The sequence below is a fragment of the Pocillopora damicornis genome, chromosome 8, assembly GCF_964200805.1.
Source record: "Pocillopora damicornis chromosome 8, jaPocDami1.2, whole genome shotgun sequence".
In the NCBI taxonomy this organism is placed as follows: Eukaryota; Metazoa; Cnidaria; class Anthozoa; order Scleractinia; family Pocilloporidae; genus Pocillopora; species Pocillopora damicornis.
The window spans coordinates 20497295-20524449 of record NC_142677.1 but is presented as its reverse complement, the minus strand read 5'-3'; the positions used below and the strand labels follow the sequence as shown (position 1 = coordinate 20524449).

The 27155-nt window shown below is 36.8% G+C and overlaps 4 protein-coding genes across 5 annotated transcripts; 3 read left to right on the top strand and 1 right to left on the bottom strand.

Moving 5' to 3' along the window:
• Window positions 1-803: 803 nt before the first annotated feature.
• On the top strand, window positions 804-6293 carry LOC113666647 (uncharacterized). The gene is made up of 10 exons (XM_089180527.1): window positions 804-944; window positions 1614-1750; window positions 2029-2121; window positions 2388-2473; window positions 2583-2635; window positions 2784-2824; window positions 3950-4019; window positions 4523-4559; window positions 4745-4808; window positions 5414-6293. Exons 1-10 carry the CDS (start codon window positions 896-898, stop codon window positions 5570-5572), a joined length of 789 nt encoding a protein of 262 aa, XP_089036653.1. The 5' UTR covers window positions 804-895; the 3' UTR covers window positions 5573-6293.
• A 951-nt stretch (window positions 6294-7244) lies between these two features.
• Window positions 7245-9536, bottom strand: LOC113666535 (5-cytosine rRNA methyltransferase NSUN4). Its single transcript, XM_027182329.2, has 3 exons — window positions 9397-9536; window positions 8358-8861; window positions 7245-7883 (listed from the first exon to the last, which is right to left on the bottom strand). The coding sequence occupies exons 1-3, from the start codon at window positions 9484-9486 to the stop codon at window positions 7365-7367; spliced, it is 1113 nt and encodes a 370-aa protein (XP_027038130.2). The 5' UTR covers window positions 9487-9536; the 3' UTR covers window positions 7245-7364.
• A 46-nt stretch (window positions 9537-9582) lies between these two features.
• On the top strand, window positions 9583-14227 carry LOC113666669 (uncharacterized). Of its 2 annotated transcripts, none has more exons than XM_027182471.2 (5): window positions 9583-9931; window positions 10055-10138; window positions 10554-10724; window positions 11307-11471; window positions 12338-14227. In XM_027182471.2, the coding sequence occupies exons 1-5, from the start codon at window positions 9688-9690 to the stop codon at window positions 12895-12897; spliced, it is 1224 nt and encodes a 407-aa protein (XP_027038272.2). In that variant the 5' UTR covers window positions 9583-9687; the 3' UTR covers window positions 12898-14227. The 2 variants fall into 2 exon arrangements, with proteins under 2 accessions (XP_027038272.2, XP_027038264.2); XM_027182463.2 differs by having other exon boundaries at window positions 12335-14227.
• Window positions 14228-14351: 124 nt separating this feature from the next.
• LOC113666607 (tyrosine--tRNA ligase, cytoplasmic) lies at window positions 14352-26327 on the top strand. The gene is made up of 21 exons (XM_027182397.2): window positions 14352-14655; window positions 16133-16279; window positions 17124-17225; window positions 17524-17597; window positions 17754-17799; window positions 18699-18782; window positions 19463-19543; window positions 19682-19733; window positions 20370-20410; window positions 20793-20849; window positions 21036-21129; window positions 21414-21499; window positions 21620-21670; window positions 22112-22196; window positions 22462-22556; window positions 22747-22798; window positions 23542-23646; window positions 23768-23810; window positions 24171-24271; window positions 24651-24700; window positions 25271-26327. Exons 1-21 carry the CDS (start codon window positions 14467-14469, stop codon window positions 25376-25378), a joined length of 1743 nt encoding a protein of 580 aa, XP_027038198.2. The 5' UTR covers window positions 14352-14466; the 3' UTR covers window positions 25379-26327.
• Window positions 26328-27155: the final 828 nt, after the last annotated feature.

Below are 27155 nucleotides of genomic sequence, written 5' to 3'. Positions count from 1 at the left end.
CATCACAGTCGCCACTAAGTTATCATTTCAACTTCAACTCATTGCATCATTTGAGTGACGAGAAAATTCCATGACCTTGACCATTTTTTGGCCAGCCAAGTTGTGCGCACATCATAATTGTAAGATTTGTAAACGAATATTTGCGAAGGATCATCAGCTCAAGTGCTTCAATGGGTGCGCCCGGGCGGAGAGCCCTAGGTGCGTTTATGAATTGCTCCTTTAAGTTTGGGAAGTGTAGATCTCTTTCGCATTCACGTTTTCTTGGTAAGTAAATACTGTCTTTCGCTCTCTCTCGACGAAATTAAAAGATAAAAAAAAAGACCGGATACACCTTAAGAACCATATCCACCGATAAGTCAGTCAGTTTCCCTTTACTCTTTTCTCGCGAAATCCGTCCCTACATACTACATTAAGGTTGTAGCTAATGCCCAACAAAAAGTTGTTGGATCCTGGTAGTTTGAATAGTATCGTTTAAGTCTTCCATTCTCTTTCAAAAACTTTATAACCAAGAAGATTGCTGAACAAAAATTTTAACCTTTTCAAATTTCAAGTAATTTGACTCAAGGTAACAGAGAATTAAATCTTGAGGCAAATGTCGTTTTTGGAAATGACACGCAACTCGTTGGGAACACGTCAGTGAGTGACAAAAAAAAAATCAGCCAAGGATCCTGTATTATCATACATTCCACTTCTGCGTATTTATTTTCCGTCTTGTTCCTTTGTTTTGTTGTGTTCTTTTTTCAGTTTTCATAATCTTCGTTTTTTATGGTTTCTCACGATCTAAGGTTGTGTTTTTTGGAGCTGGTGCATTTTTTTCGTTCCGCAAACCTTTATTCTTTAGTCCATCCACACTTCCTCGATGTAAGAGGGGTCAACAATTGGGATAAAAACCAAAATGGCGGCGGGAGGGATGTCTTTCGCAGGCAAAGTTGCATTAATAACAGGTACATTCTGAGCTTTTAAGTCGCATACTTGTATATATAATTGCGATTCAAATAAGTATCCGCTCCTTCTGTAGTTTTTCTCTCAATCAATCGTCTCCTACGGTGAATTGTAAAGTACAAAACAATTCGCATCGAAATCCTCTTTTCATTGAACAGTGGTGCCTGTGTTGAGGTTTTTAAAGAATCTTGTCGACCTTTACCTTTCGGTTTTTATATCAACAAAAATTTCCCGCCTGGTTATAGTCAATTAATTTTCACAATCACTCAGTCAGAAATATAAAAATAAATTTAAGTACTTAAATATCTGGTCATGGGGAAAACAATTTTTCGTATTTTTGTTTTCCCGAGAGTCTCGTTGAATAGATAAATGTGGAATTTGCGCAGTGATAATTTTTGCATCAGACTATAATTTTTGTAATTAGTACACTCAATGAGTAGTGCATTTGAAGTAACTGCAGAATACCCTGCCACTTTGGTCCACCTCATTTACATGTGTCGTGAGGCTTTCACTTGAAGAACGAGGCATAATAGTCGCTATTCTTATTCGATGACATGTAAATAAGTGGCAGGGTATTCTGCAGTTTAGCCGTGCATTTTATGAATAGTAAATATTTTTTCTTGGGAGCTCATCTCTATGACATTAATGTGACTATTCTTCTTAAACTCTAGGTGGCAGTTCAGGTATTGGTAGAGCAACAACTTTGCTGTTATCCAAGCTTGGATGCAATGTGGCATTTGGGGGGAGAAATAGAGCCAACCTTGAAAAAGTAGCAGCCCATTGCCAAGAAGCAAGAAATGATGCTCAGGTAGCTCAACAATAGAAAAAATAGAATGGAATAAATAAATGAAAAAATAGGCAAATAGAAGAAATAAGGAATGAATGTATGTACAGATTGTCAAGAGGGAGAGTTTGTGGACAGAGCCATAAAAGAGAGTTGAGCAGATCAGTGGCTATTTTTTCTTCAACCTTCCTGGCAAAATTCTTGTAGTTCTGTATCATTGGGTGGTCCCTTATACATTTAATTTGGTAGGTTGAACTGCCTAAGTGCTAATTGTTGTCAAGTTTGAAACTTTTCAACTCAAGGTTCTTCCAGTGCAAGGTGATTTGGAAACTGATGAAGATGTAAAGACACTTCTAGGAACCACAATCAAACATTATGGAAAGCTGGATATTTTGGTAAGAAATTGTTTTGTTGTTCTTCTGTAAAGCTTGCTCCAGAGAAAAGAATGGTTTCTTTGGTGACTAAAAAGCTTCAAAAATGTGCTCATTTCATTTATCAATCTATGAAAACAGCTTCTGTACAGGTATTTTTTATGTCTGACTCAGAACTTGGATAATATTTAATACCAGCTATGTCTTAACTGCTGGCTTTTGCATTGTAGAATTTTCTTTCACAAATTTTGATGCAGAGTAACTTATTAATTGCAATGATCCATTTCAAGGTTAACAATGCTGGAATATCTGGTTTGGGAACTATTGAGAACACTTCCTTGGATTTATTTGATCAGATCATGAGAATCAATGTGAGGTATGAGCTTGAAGAAAAATCTTTAGTCAATTGTCTTGTCATCAAGGACAGACTTTTTTCAAGCATAATTGGGCTGCTTAATTTCTGTTATTTTGATTACATTTTCTAGGTCAGTGTTCTATTTAACTTCTTTAGCAGTTCCATTTCTAACACCAACACAAGGTTAGTTGTATCATGTTTTGGATTGTTTTAGATTGTGTTTTTTTTCTGAATAACATCAATTGTGAGGTGCAAGCAAAACCTATTTTTCATATCTCACTACACTCTTCTTGATTTATATGTCATATTTTGAATACTTCTCTAATTACAGGGTGCATTGTTAATGTGTCAAGTGTCAATGGACTGAGGTCGGTAAGTTGTCCATCAGTTTTAACCCTTTAACTCCCATGAGTGACTAAGACAGAATTTCTCCTTACAGTATCAATACAATATCAAGCAAACAAGTGATGAGAATAAAGAAAAATCTTCATTCGATCTTATACCAAATTCTCCGAACTAACGTCACAGGAACTATATTGTAGACAGTAAGGAGAATTACTAATGAGATTCTGGGAGTTAAAGGGTTAATTGCTAATGCTTTTACAATTGTTTGAAAAATATTTAGAATGCTTGAGCAAATACATGTATGTTAAAGCATAGTGGAAATATTAAGTTTCATGTCTTATGTCTTTTTGACTACATGCATATAATTTTGACCAGTTTGCAGAAGCTCGTAGTCACAGTTGTAGGGGCAGATCACAGGGAGGGGTGCAGGGGGTGTGAACCCCACCCCCCCTCCCTGTGATGGCCTAGGGCATTCTCATAAAACTTTACAGTCATACCAAATCTGCTATATTGTTTGCTTTGTATTCTCAGTGGTTCACATTATGTTATTGCTTAGTCATAAGCCTTCTTCTTTGTTGTTCACTTTTAAAATTTGTTTACATCACCCATCAGTTGCATCATCAGGGAGTTTAATAAACAACAATGGCAACATTGTAGAGAGTGTTGGTTAAAATATGAACTTATATTTTACCTATGAATCTTGTGATACTCTTAGGTTATTTAGTTTGTTTCTTACTGTCAAAACTATCTAAATACTGAAGTGCTAAGCAGTGTTAAATGAGAAATTGAAGTTGTTCTTCTCATTAAACTCTTTGATTAGTGAAGGTCCCGTTGCTGTTGCCTTGGTGTTTTTCTTAAACTCCCTATTCCTTACTGTTGCAACAGCTCCTAAGGAAAATCATGGATCCACCCCTCGGGTGACAGCTCAGCTAGCACTTGCACACCTGCCACTCAAAGTCTAGTTTTGGGTCTGCTATGCATGCAATTTGTTTGAGTTTACAGGGACACTTTCAGAACAATAAATAAGTGCTATCATGGATTCTTTTTGGGTGGGTCAGTTATTAATGTTTTATCTTGGGTGAATTCTCCTGAACTGTCTCTGTTTCTATTGAAGTTATGTAAATAATCCTGATTCAAGTAGTTCTGTCATAGTTTCCGGGAGTTCTGGCCTACAATATGTCAAAAAGTGCTTTGGATCAACTAACAAGGTGTGTGGCTCTTGGTGAGTTACTCTATTTATACATTTATTTATATATGCAGAGAGGTTTTGCATACTGTGTAACCTGCATTTAGAGGATTCTACACATTAAGTGGACACTTGCTCAAGTACCTCATTCCAACCACCCACTACCTCCCCTGGATTTATTGTAAAATAAACCTTATTCAGTGGTAACTTTTTTAAGGAGATGTAATCACCAGATTTAAGCAGCTAACAGGACTAAAATAGATTTGAGCTTCACTTTTATCAGATTTTAGTTTTATATTAGAGGTTTTACTGCTGATTAGTTGCTCTGTTTTATGTGAGGTGTACATATGAATTAGTATAATAACATAATTTTTTAACTTGTGTTAGAGGTTGCTTAACTTGTGAGAATTTCTTTGTTAAGGAATGTTCTTAACACCCAGGAAGGGTTTTTTTTATTATTTGTGGTGGATGCTGCTCAGAGTAACTTTGAGAAAAGTGTCCTGCAATAACTAATGTCTTGTTATTGTTTATTTCATTAGAACTTGCACCAAAGAAGATCCGCTGTAACTCTGTCAAGTGAGTATTGCCATTAAACAAAACAATTTTTAGGTGATAGATCAAGGATGTCAGTTAACATCAAAGGCAATGCGACAAAAGTTCTTGGAAAAAAGAGGAAACAATAAAAACAAGAATTCTAACCTTAGTGACTTCATGGAGATGCTAGCTTTTTTTTTTTTTATATTTCACTTTCCCCTCATCAGCCCTGGTGTTACGATTACTGAATTGCAGAAACGAGGAGGGCTTAACGAAGAAGCTTACCAAAAGGTACGTTATATGTCGAGTTGCGTCATGAAAGCATTGTGTGCGGGTATATTTCATCCCTCTCTTTACCACTGTTCCACCATTTGGAGATTAGTATTCAATTCATAATGCTCGGTATTTTTTAGAGGATATAAAACAGTCCCGTCTTTAGAAAGAATGGGGCGTAACCACGCCATTTGAGAAGAAAAGTTACCAAAGAAACTGTAGCTTAGCCTGGCTAAAGACTGCTTGTTTCTCTTGTTGGTTTCTTCTCTTCCGATACGAGTATTTTTTTCCCTCGTCACGATGTAAGCTCGCCCTACACCCCGAATGGGAGTCCTTTCGATAGCTGGCAAACCAGAAATGTGCAACTCACACGGGCGTGGCTAACACGAGCGCACGTGCGTCATAACCAAACAACTTGTCGCAAACCTTCATCCATTTTTCGCTCTCCGCCACCATTTTCTTTTCTCTACCCTACTCCCCCCTGTTTACTTACTGAACAACTGGGAAAGGCAATGGCAGTTCCTCCCTCAATGTAAACACCACGAAAAAGCTGATAACGAAATAGTTTTCCGTACATTTATCTTTGATTCACTTTTACTCTATATCTGTTTTTCCTTGAGCAGTTTTTAGAACGTTCAAAGGAAACTCATGCCTTGGGGCGTCCTGGAAATGCAGAAGAAGTAGCCAATGTGATCGCTTTTCTGGCTTCAAGTGACGCGTCTTTCATAACCGGTGCTACACTACCTGTGGATGGAGGAAGACATGCGATGTGCCCGCGATAACACATCCTGCGGCTACTCGTTCAAGACATGCGGGCTTGTGGTGGTAGTGGATGCGAATTGAATGCGAAAATGAATGATGAAGGATACTAATATCCGTAATTGTATAATTATATGCTTCGTCACGATCATAAAAAAGACCACTGTTCCAAGTATTTTTCACTTAATGGTGGTCATGGTGCGACTTCGATTACTTGACTTAGATGACAGCATCTTGTTTGAATAGAACAACAAGACGTTTCCACACGTTTGGTTTAAGACAATTGGTTTAATATAATTGGTTCAAGATAATTTTGTGATCGTTAGGGATGATCGAGATGAGATGATCTAGATGAGATGATTGAGATGAGATGATCGAGATGAAGAATTTCTCGTTTATCATTCATTGTTCTTTTTCGTTCATGACGTTTCAGTCGCTTATCCTTTTGTCTGTATTTCTTCTCGCAATATCGTTTATTTTACAATCCCTGATGTTCCTCTGTTAAACTAGAGGTCAATAAAATAATTAGAGAGCCTCAAACAGATTTGATTCTTCTCTACAAAGAAAAACCGAAAAATTGGCTAAAACCTAACGTGGGTCTAGAAGAAATAGAATACAACTTACCAATTACTTAACCCTTCTCATTTTAACACCAGTATGCTTTTTTATCCACTCTGTTCAATATACAATTCCCAAGGTGGTGACAAGGAGAGTTTATTAAAAAAATCAAGAGCTTCTTTAGTCGGCGATCGTTTTCTTTATTCTCGTTACCTTAATATCTGATTCAGGGGTGAAACTGTAAGGAGAAATTAGATGCTAGTCACCTTAGGAATCGAAGGGTTAATGTGCCTTGAAGGAAATACATCCGGGACCATATAGTGGCGACGGGTGCGACACAAATTTTAAAGACAAATGAATAAAGGGGGTAAGTTTCTAAAGATTGTGTGGTTCTGCGCCGTTGGGAGACTATAATAGGGTAATTTTGTACTTTATTAAGGTAATTTAGTATTATCCATTTTCTGCATATAAACGCACACACAACCCACAATTCCTCCATTCGCTCTGACGAAGGGCTAACGCTCGAAACGTGAACGTTAAAACTCCTAACGGTGGCCAGTTTACGTTATTAACTCAGTTGATAATACTAAGATATCAAATTTGGAAGTTGCTTTGTGCGAGTCAAGTGAGTTTGTGTCGGGTTTATTACGTGGGTTACATAATGAAGAGGATCCACACTATTGGTCAAAAGGCATTGTTGCCTGTACCTATTCAAGAGATATCCCTGTCATCTTCAGATATCTCTATCATGGTCAGTTGTGGTTGTCTGCGGGGACTTTCATTCAGAAATTGTTTGGAAACCTTTCGTTGCTCAAAGAAAGTTACTGCATAATCGTCAGCGTGCGATCGGATTTTGAGCCTTTGTCGGGGAAAATAATTTGTGCCAGTATCAAGTGTTTTTTTTTTTAACATTAACACGCAGTTAGTGACGAATTCCTGTTAATTGCTTTGTTTTCAAAACAGTGTAAAACGAATTGTGCACAATAATCAAAGAAAATTAAAGCCATCATTACGCAAATAAATAACGCGCATTATACGCAAGTTTGGATTTTTGACAAATCACGGGTAAACTGCGTTTTAAAAAGAAAGGATAAGATTCACGTTCTCTTCTATCAATCGGGTAGATAAAAGATCTTAATTCGTCATATTATGGCGTTTGATACGCTCAATGACATTGATTTTGTATTTCAAATCATCGTGTACACTTCTCTAGAGTTACACATTTGAACCCACTTAAAAAAAAGTATCTGATATGGTTTAGAATTGCTCAGATTCGATAGCCAGTCGTTGAAGTTTACAAAAATACATCGGACCCCAATTCTTAGTCTTGGAAGGGACGACAAGTACCCCGTGTTTGGTCGTTCTGTATTCAAACATTTTCGCAAACGAATTATTTGCAAACTGCGAGTCCACAACTTCAACTTTGAGCTGCTTGTTTTCTGAACATTTTGATAAAACCTCATTTATGACTCCGTCATTTTCTATCGGCGACATCGAGCAAGTAGAATAAACCACTATACCGCCAGGAACAACTGTTTGTAACGCAGACATAAGAAGCTTCTTCTGTATGTTAGCGTTTGCTGTAGAGTGTTTTTCTGACCAAAAACTAAACTCAAAGTTTGTATGCAAGTTATGTCGCTCAGCAGAACATGGTACATCAAGTAATACCCTGTCAAACGTGTTTGGTTCGTACTCGCCGTACTTGAAACCTGTCAAGCTCCTGACATGCACCAAGTCTTTAGTTTTGGAGATCTTTGGTATGTAGTCTTTAATTACCTAACCAAGAAGATCAGAAAGAAAAATAATACATAAACCTTTTCAGGGACGAATCCTGGAATTTTTGAGCTTTAAAGCTTTAATTTAGAAAACACAATTTTTTTTTTACCATAGCCTAAGTAAGCTGAGAAATGTTTCAAGACAAGTAAATTTAAATACTTCATATTGAGTAGTAACATGCAATCCAGTTGTTGCTAGAATTTTGGCATCTGACAAGAAGTTAATAAAACCCACAGCTCCTATGTAGGAGTGGGGAAGGCCACACCCCAGGACCCTCCCTCTCGATCTAACAATTTTTTTTTCATAAGGAATTCATTTTAAATCTATTCAAACAGTCTTTCAAATTAGAAAAACCTAATTATAACGATTTTCTGTGGATGAATGGCCACAATACAATATTGTTGTCTGACACATTTGAGAAGCATGCTTCTTAAACAAATCACCATGGTTACCTCAGAGGTTAATCACTCCTACCTTAATAAGATTTGCCCTTCTCTGGTTTGCAATTTCACTGGCAATAATACAACCTCTTATTGAAAGAAACTGTGATATCAGGACACTTTTACCTCCAGGAGCAGCACACATATCAAGCACTGTATTGTCCGGACAAATGTCAAGAGCTAAAACAGGTAGGAGAGATGAAGCATCCAGAAGATAGTAATCAAAAAATCCATTGCTTGTCCCTCCTTGCTTGGGAAATCTAACACTTTCCTCAGAACTTGGAAAGTAACAGGACAACGTAAGTTGACTTAGCTCATCTTCACTAAGGGTGCTTGTAAAAGGTTCTACACTTTGAGGCTGTGCTGCCACCAAAGAGAGTTTTTCCTGCACTTCTTCAACTGCAGAAAACTTGTTGACCACTGCACAGTGCTGGATTGGTAATTTAAGTGATTCAAAAATCATAGGCCACTTCTCACCAAACTGATCAGCATAAAAGGTTTCAAAATTTTCCAAAGAAGAAGCTTTTTTCCTTTGCATCTAAAACAAAGGATAAGATATTAGAAATAAAGATCCCTGTTATACCTATTTAAAGAGCTGAAAGCCCAATAGGTTCGGTTTCTGCTGTTTTCTCAAGTTTAATGTTCCATCCTTGCGAGAAAAAATGATTGTGACTTGGGGGGGGGGGTGGTGGGGGTTGAGTGCGGGCTCATTTTCCGAACAGCAGCTGGTAATCAAGTCTAAAAGCCTGATGACAATTTGTCAATCAGCTCTTCCATACTCAATACTCTGGGGGGATTGGTGACTAGCAAGCCTTAGCTCGAAGAACGTTGGTTGTCTTTGGGCCTCGCAGTTTTTAAAAACACATTTCTATGTTAGAGCCTCTCTTAGGTCTGTGAAAATGTGATCATGTGCAAAATTTTACCTCTTGATCTATGATGGTTGACTTGAAAAAGGCCATGAATTTACACTTTGATCGTGAATATATCGAAGCCGCAGTAAGTGAATAAGATCAATAATAACCAGTTACCCAAGGCAACGTTTTCAGTTATGATTAAAACTGCATACATCTTACCTTCCATGACTTCTTCTTGTAATATCTTTTATTAAAAGTAGATAGAACATGGCGATAGAAACTATTTTGTAACAAGATTCGTGAAAACATGGTGACAATAGCAGAAAGAATCTTTCAAGGCGTTCTTTGATTACATGGATGTCGGAGAAGTACTGCGTACAAGTATTAAGATTAATCTTTGGAAGACTGGAAACGAATGAAGTCATTGAGTTCTGGAAAAGCAACGTAATTTTTGTCACAAGGACAGTACTGGAAAATAGAAATTGTCACGACTTTTATACCCATTCGGAAATGAATTATACTCCAGAGACATTCTCAATTGGAGTTCCTGGAAATAGAGGAGTAAATTTTGTAGGCGGCAATGTAGATCTCAGTGGTACATTGATTATTAAGGCTCGTCTAGGGGATGATATAAGATGCATTCCAATTCACAACGAAGATTTGACTTATGATGATCTACTATTGATGATGCAGAGAGTTTACCGTGGTAAACTTAGTAGCACAGATGATATTACCATCAAATATAAGGATGAAGGTGAGTTTAGTCGACTGGTCTTTTTGGCTTTCAGATTTGACGATAAACTCGGCTGATTGTTGAAAACCGTTCCTTTAGGCACGACACTAAGCTTCATTTAATAGTTTTTCCCCTCTGTTTCAGATGGCGATCTAGTAACTATTTTCGACAGTTCTGATCTTGCCTTTGCACGAACAATATGCAGAATATTAAAGATTACATTGTTTGGTAAGTTAATTAAATTACATTTACTTGTGGAACGTTTCTTTTTGTGAGTATGTTCCTAACGATGCAAAGATGTTATCCTTGGACTGTTTCATTCATTAAGTTTAATACTTTGACACATGTCTTGAGATTTAACTTAGGGATAACTAGCTATATCATAAGTTGTATTGCTTAAGTTTTTGAAACGAGCAGAGGAATTCTGTAAAGACAATTATGGAATATGCAAACTAGATTTCCAAACTTGACAAATGGCAAATGTTTGAGGACTGCTGTCTGAAAGTTTTCAATCTCCAGCAAGTCTTTTATTGCTCAGTAAAATTTAAATTTTTGTTTCTCAGTCAATTTCTTTTTTAATTCTAGTTGTGGTAGAATTCTTGTCAATGTTAAATCATGATCATTTAAACAATTTCCTCTGCAGTTAATGGTGTACCTAGACCTCCTGAACACACACTGGTTGCAGAGTTTAGAAGGGAATTGACAGAGGTTAGGGATAGGATTAATTATCTTCTGAATAGACTGGAAGTAAAGGATGAAAATGAGGAGCGTAAGGGTGGACAAGAACAGCCAAAAGATATACCTTGTATGCAAGGTTTGTAAAGAAAGTCAGCTGTTTAAAAATTTCAAGTTCTTAGAAGTAGTATCCTGGAAAGTTTTCAGTAATAGCATTTGATTGCCTCATGAATCTCCAATATGCATTGTCATAGTTGTAATGAACAGTTTGGATTAGTTTTTTTTTTTACCATGCACATTATGCTTTGAACAGGGATCACGGATTGAGTTGACTTATAACTGGCATCTAATTTTTCCTTACACTATCATCCCTGAATCAAACATTTAGCTCGCAACAATAAAGGAAATGATCACCAACTAAAAAAGCCCTTGATTGTTAAACAAATTCTTTTTGTCAATTCCTTAAGAAATCTACAGAAAACAGTATGGAGAATATGCATACTGATGTTAGGGTGTAAAGGGTTTAAGTGGAGCAATCATAACTCTCATTGAATTTTTTTGTACTTATGGGTCTGGAGCTAGAAATGAAAATGATGAAAGTGGACTATTTGCTTGTCCCTATGCAGTGTTTCCTTTTCGTGTTAATTGTGATGGTCAAAACATTCTAACTAAATCAGTATCAGGAAAATGGCCCATAGTTTTATGCTCTGTTTCTGTTTAGGTCCCCCTAATGAAAGAACACTTCCAGCCCAAATGCCTCCCAAACCAACCCCTGAGGTGACCATGTTTGATCCTCTTGCTAAGGACAAAGCACAACCGGACAGTTCGACGGGAAACATCTCAGGACACCTTTACCCTAGCACTGCAGGCACTACTGAAGGAATAGGTTTGTGAAAGACCATAAATACAGTCATGGAGTAAACTGGAAAAACAATCAAACTGCCATACACAAATTCCAGTTGGAGAAAAATGTGTCTGTAATAGTTCTTTGTTTTCCTTGGTTCAAATTGCTTGTGGTTGGCTTCAATTTGATGATCTGACACCTATCCCTCTGACGAAGGACTAATGCTTGAAACGTCAGCCTTAAAACTCTTTACAATGGCCAATTTATGTCTTCAACCCAGTTGATAACACTAAATTATCCCATTATACTCTCCCACTGATGCAGCACCACAGTTTCTTTGGAAACCTACCCCCTTTATGACACTGTTTATGCCCTAATTGAAGTAAAGTAAGTGTCAGTGGTATAAAAGGGACTTGGGGTATTGCCAACCCACTCTTCTTGGATGGGATGTTATTCCATCATAGAATATCCTTCTGCTCTCTTTCTCCCCCCCCCCCCCCTCCCCGAAACGTTTACTAGGTGTCCTTGCAAATTCAATGGAATACATAATTTAATTATGTTGAAGGAGGGGGAAGTACTGCTCTGGGTAAGGTTTTCTCAGAAAACAACACAATGGCCAGGAACCTTTCCATCCAAAGTCAAGGGTTTTAATTTTTAGGTCACTGCATCTACCAGACTCTATCCAGAGATAGCATTTTACAGATGTTGTCCTTTACAGCATAGGTTCAATAAGTAGGGAAGATATTGATAAATTACAAACTCACAATTCAGAAAAAATTTTAGAAGGTTTTAGAAGGGCAGATGAATAAAACATCTCTGTCTGATTTACTGTTTAGGTGTTTCAGTGTTTTACTGGGTAGAAACTTTACAGTTGCCATTAATAATTTTTAATGCCTTTTGAATAGCAGGTTCCAAGAACCAAGAGCCAACCTCACAAGGGTACCCTCCACAGTCCATCCCAGCATCACAGCAGATGCAGGCTCCAGGGCAGCAGAACATTACACCATCACCTGCCAACAAAGTGGCTGGATCATATGCCCAGCAAACTCAGTATCCTCAGCAGGCTACACAAACTGGACAAAACGCTCCGCAGTCTTATGCCCCCACCTCCACCCAGACGCAATCTTCTTACCCAGGTATGACAAGTTCTGTGTCAGGTTACCCGGCTAGCCAACCGCTGCAGCAGCCTTATAGTCAACCAAGTCAACAAAGTTACCCACCACAAAGTCAGACTTACTCATCGGCAGGGGTAGCACCCTACTCAACTGCAGGACAGACGCAGACACAGAGCTATCAGGGTTATGTACCTCAGCAGCAGCAACAGCAGCAGCAGCAGCAGCCTGCTACACAGAATGCTTATGGAAGTACTCAAGGGTATCCTACAAATCAACAGTATTCACAGCAGCAAGGGTACAGTCAATATGGTTACAACTATCCGCAGCAGCAGCAGACATATCCAACATACTGATATCTTTGGCCTTTAGCCATGGAGGTGGTATTAATGTCAACATTGTGAATGATTTTGTAGTTACAGGATCATTTAGGTAATGGGGTTTGGTAGTACATTGAAATACAATGTACACACTGGCTGACTTGCTATAGATTGAATAGTCGACTCTTTCTGGGGTGCACACTGTCAACACTAACCCCTCCTTTTTGTGGTTGAAATAAGCTAAGTTTTTTTGTCAGTGAAATGGTTGGGACTACTTTTGATTGTCCCTTATTTGAAGGTGTCTGCTTTATGGGGGTGTCCATTCAGTGAGAAGTGAATGTCTTAGTTAATGACAGAAACTCTAAGAAAACACAAAATAATTGCTGCAAATGAGCATGGAGGTGCAAAGTTTGAGAGGACTGATGCACAGATAATGCATAAATTTAAAAAAAAATTTGGGTTGACCCTTAGCAAGTTTATCCCAATTTTTACTGAATTTTCATTTCTTTTTATTGGAAGCATATACTGTATTTATTCAGCTATGATTTTAGTTATACACTGTAACTATACACTGTTATACTGTTAGTTATACACTGTAACTACTACACCTTTTTTTTCAACGTCAAGAGGCTATGAGTAATAAAGAAAACAAAATTATTTTAAATTCTGTGTCAGCTCCTCATAGAAATATTTGGATTTGGTCTTGGGATTGATACCATCACTGTGAAACTTAGAAACTGACTGCAAATATTGGAAATACTTTATGGCTTGTTGTTGTGTTTAAAAAAAAAACTGAACTGTGAAAAGGGAAGGACTTAGTTTGTCACTTTAAGGTTTGTTTGTGGGCATTGACAGAAGCTCATGATCTATCAGTACAAAATTTACTTGTCAGATTAAATCAAAGAGTTCATGATTTTTTGAGTTTAATGATAAGACTACTTAATAATTTTTAACCAAACGAAAATTTTCAAGACCCTTTGAACCTTGGGTATATATATAAAACTTAATGATGTTTAAACAATTTGTCATTAACGTAGAGACTGAGGAATTTGTTAACCGATGTTAGCAAGCTACAGAACTCTTAACTAAATCGTTGCAAAACAACTTTGATATGCAAATGAAGAAGGTTTAGATTAAGCATTCTTTTTCTTGGTGACTTGCACAACCAAATTTTTAAAAGTGTTGTGACTTATTTTTGTAAAAGCCACCCATCTGTGTAGGCTAGTCATGAAAAAAGAAAATCGTAAGGCAAATGCTAAATGCTATGTGCCGAAACGCTATAGAATACTCATAAGGGTTGAAGGCAATTGTATCCTTGAAAATAGACACAAGGGATGAAGTTTGACAATAAAATAGTTATTTAGAATGTTGTCCTAAGTGTATTTAAGAATCTCGGTTTGAGGAAGTTGTAACTAAAGGTTAAGAATCCTAACAACTTTACGGGTTACCTGGGGCGATTCTCCCCAGCATCCAAAGGGTTTTTACAGAAGGCTAGGTACCCAAGTATTTTCTTACGAAAGAGGTTATCGCGTGAGAACAATTTGACCCGAACACACGAGAAAAGCGAAACATAGTTTAAATATAATTTTTTAGGCATCTCCTTGTATGCTTCCGCGGGTGCTTACCTCAAGGATTGCTTTTGGTGTAAATCAGCTGAGAAACTGTAGACTGTTACTCAATCCACATATTTATACTCGCATATTTTTGTCCTCGACCATCAATTCGACTGGAATGGCTTCGAATGATTCATATTCTGCTGACGAAAAATTCAATTTGATCACCAGAAATTTACAGGTGAGGGTTTCAGATGTTTATATTCGAATTCAGGAAAAAGTAGATTGAAGTTATGAAACTTTCTCCAATTATATTTCGATATAATGATGTAATGGGTAATTCGCTTATTTTTTCATCCGCGTCTGCTCTGACGCTACATTGTGGCGAAACATATAGGGAAATAGGTTTTCATTTTCTGTAGTTTTGTTTTATTATCTGGTATGAATACTTAAAAAAAAGGTATGAATTAAACGCTTTATCACAGAGATCTTTCCAGAGTGGTTTGTGTGAAAACAAGAAATATACGAGACGGTTAATGAGACCTAAAAGATATTACTTCCTTTGAAGGAGGTCTGAAAAGATGAAGTGGAATATTGATGGAAGGAAGGAAACATTCAATACCTCTCAACCTTTTTGTAAATGAGATTTTGCCATCATAGTCTTTTACAAGTAGATAAGTGACTGGATTTTGATATCAGGAGAATTTTATGGTTGGAATTTTGGGTGAATTTTTTATCTATGTAGGGGATTTCCTATTGCAGAATGGTATGTACTTCGAATCCCCACACTCACTATCCAATTTGATATAATTAGACATATTTCAGATTTTCACAAAAAGAGCTATATGCTTAATGGCACTTTGCCACAATATGTCGAGTTATTGAAGAGATTTCTGCACAGCCACATACTTTATTATGCATAAAGTTCTTGGATAAAGAGGACTATGATGTAATCTTTGGGACTGTAACTTTGTTAAGAGTTGTATGGGGCTATATAGAAATTCAACCAGTTATTTCTTCAGAATGAAGAGTTGTCTTCATTGTAGAGGGGAAACTGCAAAATATTGATATGCTTGGTAAAAGAGAGAAACATTTAGTCTAATGCAAGTGACCATGTCTTCATCATTGATAACCCTTAAACTCTCCTGAGTGACCAAGACAGAATATCTCCCTATTAGTGGCAGATCTAAAGGAGGAGCCTAGGGGGCCCACCCCCCTTTCTTTATTTTGGGCACAAAAAGAAAAACAGAGGGAAAAAAAGCTGGCAGGGCAGGCAACAAAAAACCAGGTCCCCCCCCCCCCCCGCCTTTCAGGACAAGGTTTGGATGCACCACTGTGTACAACATTAATACATTATCAAGCTGATAAATAATGGGAATAAAGAAACATATTGGTTGGGGATTATCATTAGATTCCAAAATCTCTCAACTAGTATCGTACAAAAATTTTATAGCAGACAGTAAGGAGAATTACTAATAATATCTTGGGAGTGGAAGGATTAAGTGAGGTGTCCACACATGAGAGGTTTGATATGTTTCTTGTGTGGCTGGGAGAGGGATGTTCAGCTTTAGTAGATCTACTGCATTATATTGGCTAGGCTAATAATGATCACTATATACTGAGATGCTCAAATCTTTATCAGATGACTTGCTTATTCATGGAGAGAATCAATTTTTATTATAGTTTACGTCACATTATGTTGTTTATTATTTTCATAGGAAGTTATTGGTGAGGATCGCTTAAAAACAATTTTACAAGAGAAAAATTTATCTTTGTACTGGGGAACAGCTACAACAGGAAAACCACATGTTGCATACTTTGTACCAATGACAAAAATAGCTGACTTCCTCAAGGCAGGCTGTGAGGTGTGTTACCAGCTTGAATATGCTTATTGGTGTTATGACATGCTCTATACCAGAACAATTTCTTGATTTTTTATTACATTTTGTATTTTTTGTTTTCCTCCTTGTTCCGTGTTTAAAATGACAATGCATTCCATCTAGAATTGATGAAAATTAAGTGCCCCATCCATTCCAGTTTAATTGAAAGCCAACTTCACATAAAAAAAAGTTATGTAGTTTTTTCCTCAATATTAACATGATATTGTTTCAAGATTTATTGTCAAAATGAAATTCTCACCCAGTGCAAACATTGTCCAGTAACACAAAAACTCCCCCTTTATGTGAAATTATCACAAGCCTGAGGAAGGGAACTTCAGTGTAAAATGTTAACCCTTTAACTCCCAAGATCCAATTGTCAATTCTCCCTCCTTGCTGCTAGACATTTCTTTCTAAGTTAGTTATGAGGATTTGATAAGATCAAAATAACAACTTCTACCTGATAAGTCTGGGTATTCTCATCACCTGTTTGCTGGATGGTGTATGGATATTATAGGGAGAAGTTACATGTTAATCACTTTTGGGAGTTAAAGGGTTAAGGATAAAGGAGAGAAAAGTTAATATGGTTTAATAAGCTTTATAGGACTGCCGAGAGATATCACTTCATTATAAATGACTATAAATAGTTGTAAAAAATATTCTGTCATGACAGTATTTGGATCTAATCAATAGTACTAACCACTGAAAAGCAAGACAGGAATTTGGAGCTTGAATTATATTTATGATACATTTTCCACTGCATAAAATATACCATTATGTTTTTGAACAACTTTTATTGGTACTATAATGGAAACATTTGCTTTTTTTGTAGGTGACAGTACTTTTAGCTGACCTTCATGCATATTTGGATAATCTGAAAGCACCTTGGGAACTGTTAGCCCACAGAATCAAGTATTACGAGGAAGTGATTAAGGTTGGATTTTGATGACACTCATCAGTCTTTTTTCTGTTACAGTGAATTGTTTGAACTATGGAGAAACATTTGATCATTTATTTTGATTGACTGGGTGAGAATAGTCCCAGGAAGGACTTAAGTTGAAAATAATTATGGATGTTGAATGTACACCAGATGACAACCAGTGTCTTAGTTCTAACATTTCTCCACATGTAACTATTCTTTAAAGATGACAAATCATAAATGGCTTTGTCTATCAAACTCTGATATGAATATGATTTTGGGGTGACATTACGCATTGGGTTTTATCACGCAGGCAATGCTAGAGTCAATCAATGTCCCCCTGGATAAATTAAAGTTTGTGCGAGGAACAGAGTATCAGCTGGACAGGTAATTGTAAACATTTTGTGATGTTCCAATATCATTAATATTACCCAATATCAGCTGCTCTAAAGCTGGTGGTTTGAGACTTCATGTGTTGCTCTCTTTGTTGCCTTCATTCAGCACGTTGATTTATTTTTATGTTTCCTCTTTGCGTTTTCTTAGAGCCTACGTCCTGGACATATTTAAACTTTCCACTGTTGCCACTGAGGTAATGTTACTACTGCTTGACATTTCTAAATAAACAATAGCCTTTATTTGGTGCAAAAATATGCACAGATATTTTTACTGCTGCAGATATTGCCTGTTCCAAGGTGCAAATAGTTTTGTGAGAGCTAAGCTTGTGGAAACTGCGAGTTTCCAGGAACAAATAATGTCCAAGGACATTCAATGAAAGCCGCTATGAAATTCAAGGTTTTTTGCATACGTTATTTCTCAAAAACGAAGCACAAACCAGCGAAAAAAAAAACCACAACAGTGTATATCAAGTAAAACTAAGTCCACATGCCAAAATTCAACTACTTCTGAACACTTTCAAAAATGGCTGAAAAATCAAGGGGTTGTTCTTGCTCTGAGCCTTTCAAATATTCAAGCATATTTTTGAAAAAAATAGTGGCTATTGTGTTGATTATCCTTCAAGTATTTTGCAGTGTTAACAAATAGCTTACTCTTTGCTGGTTGGGATGTTTTCTTTTTAGTGTTTTCTGGTACAACTTTATGAACAAACAAATATTTCTGTTCTTTTGTAACAATCATAAAATGTTCTCTCATCTTGAATTAAATTTTGAATAAAGACTTATGGTAGTGAATGTATGGTTTGATAATAGGAGAATATCACTTGGGTGATATCTTAAGATATCCCCCAGTTTTAGCTGAGGAATATTTGGTAACATAATGCATTTAGATAAGTCATGCATGAGCAAAAATATTTGATGCATGATGACTCAAAATGTCATTAAAAAGTTATTTTTATTTTAAAAACCTTCTAATCAGAAAATCTAGCCATTATCATATACATGTAATCAATTTAAATTGGAAAATAATGTATTCTCTCTAAATCAGATGTTATGGATCTATTTTAAGTGATTTATTTGGATTTATTTCTGTTAGCATGATGCAAAGAAAGCTGGTTCAGAGGTTGTTAAGCAAGTCCAACATCCTCTTTTGAGTGGTTTATTGTACCCTGGACTTCAGGTATTGTAGTTACAATCTTTGTATTTATTTCATTATCACACAATCCGTTAACTCCCAGAAGTGATTGACAGGAAACTTCTCCCTAAAATGTCCATGAACTTCCTGCAAACAGGTGATGAGAAATACTTTTAATTAACTTTATTGGGTGGAATTTGCTATCTTGGTGTAATACCAAATTCTCTTAACCAATTTACAAGGAAATGTGTAGCAGCTTGAGGGGAGGATTAGCAATCACATCTTCAAAGTTAAAGAACTCAGTCTGGCACTTGTGCCATAAAGTGATACTCAATACACTTTCTTGATATTGTAACTTGTATTAAATGGTGATCCCAGTATTGAATGGTATTTGTGTCATGTTGCCAATAACATCACAGCAAACCTGAGCAATCAGTCTCCTCAAGCCCAAATTGTAACATTCCACTGATAAGGAACTCTTCACTTTTTCCTGATGATGATCTTGCTCTCCAGTTGTAAATACCTCAATCAGTGTTTATGACAAACCTCAGTCCTTCACAGAACTAACTCAGCTCATGGTCACACTACACGATGAAATGTTTTTCATGTATTCAAACAAATCACCCATTGCTTTTTAGTAAATATTTCAACAGTTATTACGTATTTACAGATCATATTTGTCAAAAACTACCCATTTTTACATATCTCTTTTTTATATACAACAGGCTCTTGATGAAGAATACCTCAAAGTAGATGCACAGTTTGGAGGTGTTGATCAGCGCAAAATATTCACATTTGCAGAAAAGGTAGTAGATTCTGTTTGAGTACAAACATCTGAACAGGTCTATCATAGTAGTCATTTAATATGTTCTCAAAATTTTCATCTACCTGTTATCTTCAGTGTTATTGTTTTACTTAACATTATTTTTTCATCTGTTTTTCAGTATCTTCCCTCTTTAGGTTATGCCAAGAGAATTCATCTTATGAACCCAATGGGTAAGAAATTATCCAGAATGTTGCCTCACATCTAGCCTGTGGTTGTGGGCCTAGGATTTGTTGATCAGCTTTAGAAAGTCTTTACAGTGGCCAAATTACATTTATCAATCTACTAAGTTGACAAAACAAAATTATCTTGTAAAACCCCCCACCTATGCAGATGATTTGGCTTTTTTTCTTTAACCTTGCTGCCGAGGTGTTATACAGTATACCTAATTTGATTTTTGTAGATTGTAAATGGGGCTAAAGCCATTTTACTTTTGAGGTCCAAGGGAATGGAATGGGCAAGCCAACAATATGAAGAACACTGAAGAAGTTAATAGTTTTAAGTGGATACTTTTTAATATGTTTCATACAACATAGTTTTGAATAACTCTGAATATATTTTGAATTCAATTAAATTACTGTTTGTAAATAAGTTTCCTTAATTACCAGATGTATTATGTAACAGTTAGCATTGTGAGTGAAATGCCCTGTTGAAGGGAGTCTCAATTAAGTATGTGTGTATGTATGTGTATGTACTCCTGTATCCTAACACCAGCAATCTCCATTTATCATCCTTCTTGGTTCTTTGTACCCTCATTTCTACTGATGGTTGTTTGGGCTAATTTTCTGTTCCCTTGATTTTCTATGTAGTGCCCGGTCTCACTGGTACCAAGATGAGCGCATCAGATGAGGTCAGTTTTTATGAAATAGTATTGATATCTACTTATTGACAGAGATAAATGGCTGGAAAGTTTTTTACTCAAGGTAATGAAGTATGCAGTCACAACAGAGAGCCACACATTTTCCCATTCAGCTTGATATAATTCAGTCAATAAGTATTTTATTACATGACCACTGCTCTTACCCTCTCTTTCTTTGCTTATTTAACAAGGCTAAATGGCTTTTTCCAGCCCTTCTCAAGCCACCATGTTCATGTGGGTTTTTTATTGAAAGCATGGTGATTACTTTCCAAAAAACAGCAATAGCAGCAGCAAGTATGGATGATTTGTGCACCATCGGCTTTATTAGTGTTGTAATTAGATCATTCAATTAATTTAAATTTTTTTTCTCCAGGATTCAAAAATTGATCTTCTGGATGGTGCTTCAGTTGTTAAGAAAAAGCTAAATAAGGTCAGTGATAATGCTGTCTAGGGTTAAACAACCTTTGGCTTTGCTCTGTTTTTAAAAATGGATCATTTTAAATTTGTTTATTTATTGTTATTTAGGGAAGTTTATGTGCATTACCTCACTTGTCTCAGATGTCTCAATTTCCAATTTATGTGTAATGAATAATTTGTTCCAATTGCTTCATGTTAGGCATTCTGTGAAGAAGGAAAGATTGAGGAGAATGGTATTCTTGCATTTGCCAAGTTCGTGATCTTCTCGGTGTTGGAAATAAAGAATAAAACAGGTAGGTCAAGATTAATAATCTGGCCTTCAAGGCAGTTAATATATACAATTACAAACTACATCTTCCCCTCCTTTCCCTCCCTTCCCCCCCCCCTCCTCATCCACTCAGTACCAAAGGATCTTTAGAAACTTATTCCCTTCTCTCAATCCTGAGTCCAGCACGTTGATCATTACATTAAGAGCACCATCTTTCTGAAGAACAAAATATTTTGTCCCTAAAGTACAATTAATTGAAACAAGTGTGAGGCAATTTTAATTAAGTAATTTTGTTTCCCTTGGGCTCAGAATTTGTGATAGAAAGAGCTGAAGAAAATGGAGGAAGAATTGCATTTAGAAATTATGCATCACTTGAGGAAACATTTGCCAGAAAGGTTGGTCTATCATCAAAAACATCTGTTATTTAATATATCCTATGAATTTTGTTTAGAATGAAATTTTATGTAGTAGACATCACATGTATTGCTGCTTTTTTCATTGGTTCACCTCACCAGGAACTACATCCACTTGATCTGAAAATGGGAGTTACAGCTTTTTTGAATGAGGTATGTATATACTCATTCCCTTTGCGTGGATATTAGTTGTACAAGGTTGGTGAATTATTTAAACAAATTCTACTACATGTTGTTATCTTTGTCGGGCATTGTGGCTCATTTCGTGGGCTAAAATGGAGATTTCTGAGGCCAAAAATTGAGATTTCCATGGGCTAAAATGTATTTTAATACAGTTTATGTTCTTGGGCTTAAATATGTTTTGGGCCCTTCTCAGAGTCATTGTAACTCTTGTGTTGCTCAGGCTCAGGCTGAAATGACTAAGTCTGCTCAAGTAAGTAAGTATGCCCTTGAAAATTAACGCAATTAATGTGTTATTATATAAGTTTACATATCAGGAACCTAATCACTGCTTTAACTTGGGAAAGAGCTGTACCAATATTATGTTTCCCTACTATTTGTTCACCAATCATTTATGTGTGTTTCCTTCTAAAGCTTCTTGATCCCATAAGAAAGAAGTTCCAAACTCCTGAACTACAGAAGCTGATGAAACAAGCATACCCTGCTCCAAAGAAAGCAAGTAAGTGAACAGGGTTCATTAAGAGTATATTTATGCCTCACATACTCTGCTGCTATCATTTTTCTGGGTGTTTTTCACGACTAGGGGTACCACTGTACCTTCACCTGGATAATCACAACACAGTCAACTGTTACTCTGTGCAAGAATAGCACTGTCTTCAGTTTACTTACTAGTCTACTTTGTAGCTGTTGAAGCACAGTGCCAACTAAAATGAAAGTAACTAGTCAGTATTTATAACATTTCTTTGTTATTTCTTGAATTTCAGAGGGTGGAAAAGGTGGAGCAAATGCCACTCCTGAGAGAGCTGTTGATCCTTCAAGGTTGGATTTAAGAATTGGAAAAATTTTGTCAGCAAAGAAAGTGAGCGCATTGAGTTTTCATTTCATTTTATTATTCCCTTTGTGATATTGTTTGAAATCAAGGGAACCTTGTTCAGAACAATGTTTTCAGCTTTCCTTGTGAGGTTAAAACCTTTTGCTCCTAGGAGAAGTTTACTATATTGCTCTCTGAGATGGAAATTCTGTCATTTTTTTACTTCCTTTCATTACAGCATCCTGATGCAGATTCCCTGTACTTAGAAGAAATTGACATTGGAGAAGAAAGTATGTGATGAGATCAGCTTTACAGAGTTTTTTTTTTCCTTCCTCAGCCTATTGCTCCTTGTTTTTGTTAACTCTTTAATCATTGAGAGTAGTAAGCATCTAGTTTCTCCCAACAGTTTCACCCCTTAATCAAACATTAAGGTCATGAAATAAAGAAAATAATTGCAAGGCCAAGAAGCTCTTGAGGGGAGCAGGGATGGCACAGTGGTGAGAGCACTCACCTTCCTCCGCTGTGGCCCAGGCAGGACCCAACGTCACATTTGAGTTGAGTTTGTTGTTGGTTCTTGTCCTTGCTCCGAGGGTTTTTTCTCAGGGTTTCCAGTTTTCCTCTCTGCAAAAAACCAACGTTCAAAGTTCCAATTCGACCTGGAGACAGTGGATAAGAAGGGCCACCTCATGGGTTGTCCGCTGCTAAATAATTATCATCATCGTTATTATCATTAATAGTATCATTATTATTATTATTATTAATTATTATTATTAATTATTATTAATTATTAATTATTATTATTATTATTAATTATTATTTATTATTATTATTATATCTATTTCTACTTTTATTAAGCAAATTCTCCTTATAAGTATCATAGGAAATGCATAAAGAACAGTACGGAGAACCTGCAAACTGATCCTAGGGTGTGGAGGTGAAGGCAGTCATGTGCTCAATGCTCTGTACCGTCACGAGTACTCTCAGGATTTTATTTAGGTATGAATCCTATATTTTGGTTATTTTTTTTTTCCAGAGCCTAGAACTGTTGTAAGTGGTTTGGCAGAGTACGTTCCATTGGAGGAACTTCAAGACAGACTTGTTGTAATGATGTGCAACTTAAAACCTGTTAACATGAGAGGTGCGTTTTTTTCTTAATTGTGGAAAATTTGATGCCTGGACAAACAGTTTTCACCTGCACCTTTTGTCTCTGAGTGAGCAAGAATACATTTTCATTTTACGTTGTGGATTTCTTATGTCAGGCGTCACGTCAGAAGCGATGCTCATGGCGGCATCTGTAACAGGGTAAGTTTATGCTTGTCATTTTATAAGTTGAAACCGACTGTGATTTAAAAAACTATTTTAGAAAATAGCGTAGCAGAGAAGCCTGTTTCGTTGAAACTATTTTAATTGTAGGAAGGTTTTTGTCGTATTATTGCAAGGTACAGCTAACTTGAAATGATAGTAATATCTGGACGTAAGTTTATTGGAAGTGAGAAGATTGATTTCGGCAAATCTTTACTCTTAGTAATCTCAGTAAAGGGGTGAAAATAGTAGCTAAGAATGGGTTTGGAGAGGGGGGGGGCAAGGACGCTCTTACTTACAATCAAATTTATGGACATAGGCGAAAAAATCAGACTAATAGCCTATGGTTTCTGTTTGTAGTACTGATGGTAAAAGACAAGTGATTCCTCTAAACCCGCCAGCTGAATGCAAGCCTGGTGACAGAGTCGTGGTGAAAGGCTACGAACATGAAACTGCCGGAGGTAAGGTGGAAGAGAATAAGAGAGTGGCTTACAACCAAGCTGGTTTTCAAAAATTGCGTTTCCAGGATTTATAAGAAACACGTAGACTCGGTGATGACATTAATACTTACAGAGTTTTAATTAACCGCAGGGTTTCTTTTTCAACCCTCTTTAAAACTAACGAAGTATGGAGAATCAACGAAAACTTCACGCCACCATATAACAAGCGGTTTATATGATCATTGCTTAAGTAATTTACATTTAAGAAAAAGAGTGCATCGATAGTTGATCAACGAATGAAGCCTTTATTTATCCATATTGTTCATATTGACCAACGCCAAATTAAGTGAAATATAAAACAACTTTCCATCTTATATTTGTCGTTTTCTCTTTCATTTAGAGCCAGATGAACAACTGAATCCCAAGAAGAAGATTTTTGAAGCCTTAAAGGTTAACTATTCTTTAAGCTGTTATTCTATGACCTTCTCGCAACATTTACAAGTACACTGTAAAATCAACAGCGGGGCGTTTTTAGACTCGGTGAGGTCCTAGTTGGCCTTGCTCACAAGCAGGTCCTTATCATTAGTAATGCTAGACGCGTGTTTCTTCGCCCATGGGAAGATTTAAGACGAGTCGGAGGGAGGTTCGCAAGGGGTGGCACTAATAATGAGGTATCAATGCCAGACCCCTGGCAGACCTCTCGTCGACTCGCGTTGCTCAAGGCCTCGTACTTTCCCGCGGGTAAGCCGCGGGTAAAGAAATGCTGGATCAATATCAGTATCGGGGAGTCTGGATACAGAGGTCTAGATTTAAGTCCTGACCAGGTCATTATGTTGTGCTCTTGGGCAAGACGCTATACTCACAAATGGACACTGGAGTCTTTGGTAGTGTACCAAACGTATGAACAAAGAACCCTACTCGTATAATTTGCTAACGAACTTTGAGGGTCATATTAGTACGAACTCAAAATAATGACATTGTTAAAAAATGAAAAATATTTTTGTTTTCGTTTTCTTTCAGCCTGACCTTTGTACCTCTGACGATGGTGTCGCTGAGTACAAGGGAAGTCCATTGATGACAGCCGCTGGCCAAGTTACTTCAAGTCTCAAGAACGCACAGATCAGTTAACGATCGAAACTTGGGAACTTAGTGAAATCGTAAAATTGTTGTCACGCTGCTCATGCTAGACTGATATGTCGTCAAAATTCAAATGTGGTCCTGTAGTGTAGTAGCAAATTTATATTTATAGGTAATTTAACCAGCTTTTACATCATGTTTAAAATGGAAGTAAAACCGCTACCAAAGACTGTCGCTTTATTATGTTTGTGGCTTGCACTTTATCGGAAAAAAGTGTTGAAATCAGAAGTCACTGGAAAAAAACTTTCGTCACTACATTTACGGTCCGAATACGTCTTTTCTGCACGATTTTGCTTCTTTCCAGCGTTAAAGAACACCTTGATAGGCCTATTCAACTGTAGAGACGTTTCTAATTAATTCATAATTTGAAGTTAAATATCTAATCTCCAAGGTATACTTCAAAGTTCTTGCATGATTTCCACAAACCACAAATTCTCAATAGAAGATGGATAACCCTAAGCCTCTAAATCATATTTTTGGTGTCTATTAATATTGATGTCGTTACAAAGATTTAAATAATCTTGTATTAGACCAAGAAAAAAACTGGGGGTGGCTAGCCCTTCGGATTTCACCAAGCCGTTCCACATCAGGAGGCCCGCTAGGTATCTCCCATTCGCTACGGCATTAGTATGCGGGATCAGAGATCCCAATGGAACGGCGCTCAGTTTGTTTTAAATAGGTGTGTCATCAATGTCTGTTATCATTATGGTGTGTGTTTGCCCTCAGCCTATATAACATCAGGCCAAGATGGAAATTCGTGAATACAAAACGAAAAGAAAGAAAGCAAACAAAGTTGACAGCTTTCTTCTTAAAAAGCAAACAATCAAAACAAAAACCTGAATCAGTATCTTTGAGAGGAGTGTATCATCTCACGCGCATGCGCAGTAGTTATTTCAAAACCTGAATGATGAAATAAATGACGTCACAATTTTCTTATTTACCACATTTCATGCATAATTAAAAACAAAAGTTCTAGAGGTCGTTTGTTTGCATATCAAAAGAGGAACCTAAGTGTTGGTCACAATCTATTCACAGCCGCGTCTCTCAATCTGTCATCTGAGCAGTACTGAGACTAAAATTGTTCATGTAATATATCAAACACGAGGAAGAGTGTTTCATCCGATATCCAAACACCGAGAAGTGGTTGAGAAAACGAGGCGCAGCCGAGTTTTTTTTAACCAACTTCAAGGTGTTTGGATATCGGATGAAACACCCTTTCGAATGTTTGATATATCTTCTCAAACCAATAATAATTCTTGGAGAAAATCAAAGCAAAAGTTCACCAGATTTTATGATAATTAAGATCACACATCCAAACCTCCTTCACGGTTGTAATTTCCTTTGTTTTCTCAGCATGAATTATTAATGAGTTTGAGAAGTAAATATCCAGTGATTGTATGTATAGTAACTCACACTGCTTTAAAATTCTTAAAATTTCTGAGTTCTGAAGTAAGCTGACCAGGGAAAAACATAAGTTTAAAAGGCGTATCGAGTTGACAACTAAATATTATCAGTGCTGCCGGACGCGCTTTCCTTAGCTTCGCCTGCGGGAAGGTTTGAGATGAGTTGCGAAAAGATTTATCGAGACTCCGGCACTAATAACTAGTGCCAGACCCCTTACAGACCTCTTTCCCGCTTGCTTTTGCCGCGGGCGGGAAGCGCTAATAATGAGCTAATAGAGAAGGGGGTTGGGGGGACGTGGTATTCAACTGTTCATGTTTGATAGTAAATGTCATCCTTAAGCTTGAGTGCATCTGGGCAAAAACGC

Excerpts from the sequence above, each read along its gene's own strand:
- LOC113666647 (XM_089180527.1), top strand. The coding sequence starts at position 896 with ATGGCGGCGGGAGGGATGTCTTTCGCAGGCAAAGTTGCATTAATAACA. Across the intron at positions 2,636-2,783 it reads ATTTCTAACACCAACACAAG|GGTGCATTGTTAATGTGTCA; the intron begins GTTAGTTGTATC and ends CTCTAATTACAG. Across the intron at positions 4,560-4,744 it reads ATCCGCTGTAACTCTGTCAA|CCCTGGTGTTACGATTACTG; the intron begins GTGAGTATTGCC and ends TCCCCTCATCAG.
- LOC113666535 (XM_027182329.2), bottom strand. The coding sequence starts at position 9,486 with ATGTTTTCACGAATCTTGTTACAAAATAGTTTCTATCGCCATGTTCTA. Across the intron at positions 8,862-9,396 it reads ACAAGAAGAAGTCATGGAAG|ATGCAAAGGAAAAAAGCTTC; the intron begins GTAAGATGTATG and ends CCTTTGTTTTAG. Across the intron at positions 7,884-8,357 it reads GAAGGGCAAATCTTATTAAG|GTAATTAAAGACTACATACC; the intron begins GTAGGAGTGATT and ends CTTCTTGGTTAG.
- LOC113666669 (XM_027182463.2), top strand. The coding sequence starts at position 9,688 with ATGAATTATACTCCAGAGACATTCTCAATTGGAGTTCCTGGAAATAGA. Across the intron at positions 9,932-10,054 it reads CATCAAATATAAGGATGAAG|ATGGCGATCTAGTAACTATT; the intron begins GTGAGTTTAGTC and ends CCTCTGTTTCAG. Across the intron at positions 10,725-11,306 it reads AGATATACCTTGTATGCAAG|GTCCCCCTAATGAAAGAACA; the intron begins GTTTGTAAAGAA and ends GTTTCTGTTTAG.
- LOC113666607 (XM_027182397.2), top strand. The coding sequence starts at position 14,467 with ATGCTTCCGCGGGTGCTTACCTCAAGGATTGCTTTTGGTGTAAATCAG. Across the intron at positions 22,557-22,746 it reads AAATTTTGTCAGCAAAGAAA|CATCCTGATGCAGATTCCCT; the intron begins GTGAGCGCATTG and ends CTTTCATTACAG. Across the intron at positions 24,272-24,650 it reads CGAACATGAAACTGCCGGAG|AGCCAGATGAACAACTGAAT; the intron begins GTAAGGTGGAAG and ends TCTTTCATTTAG.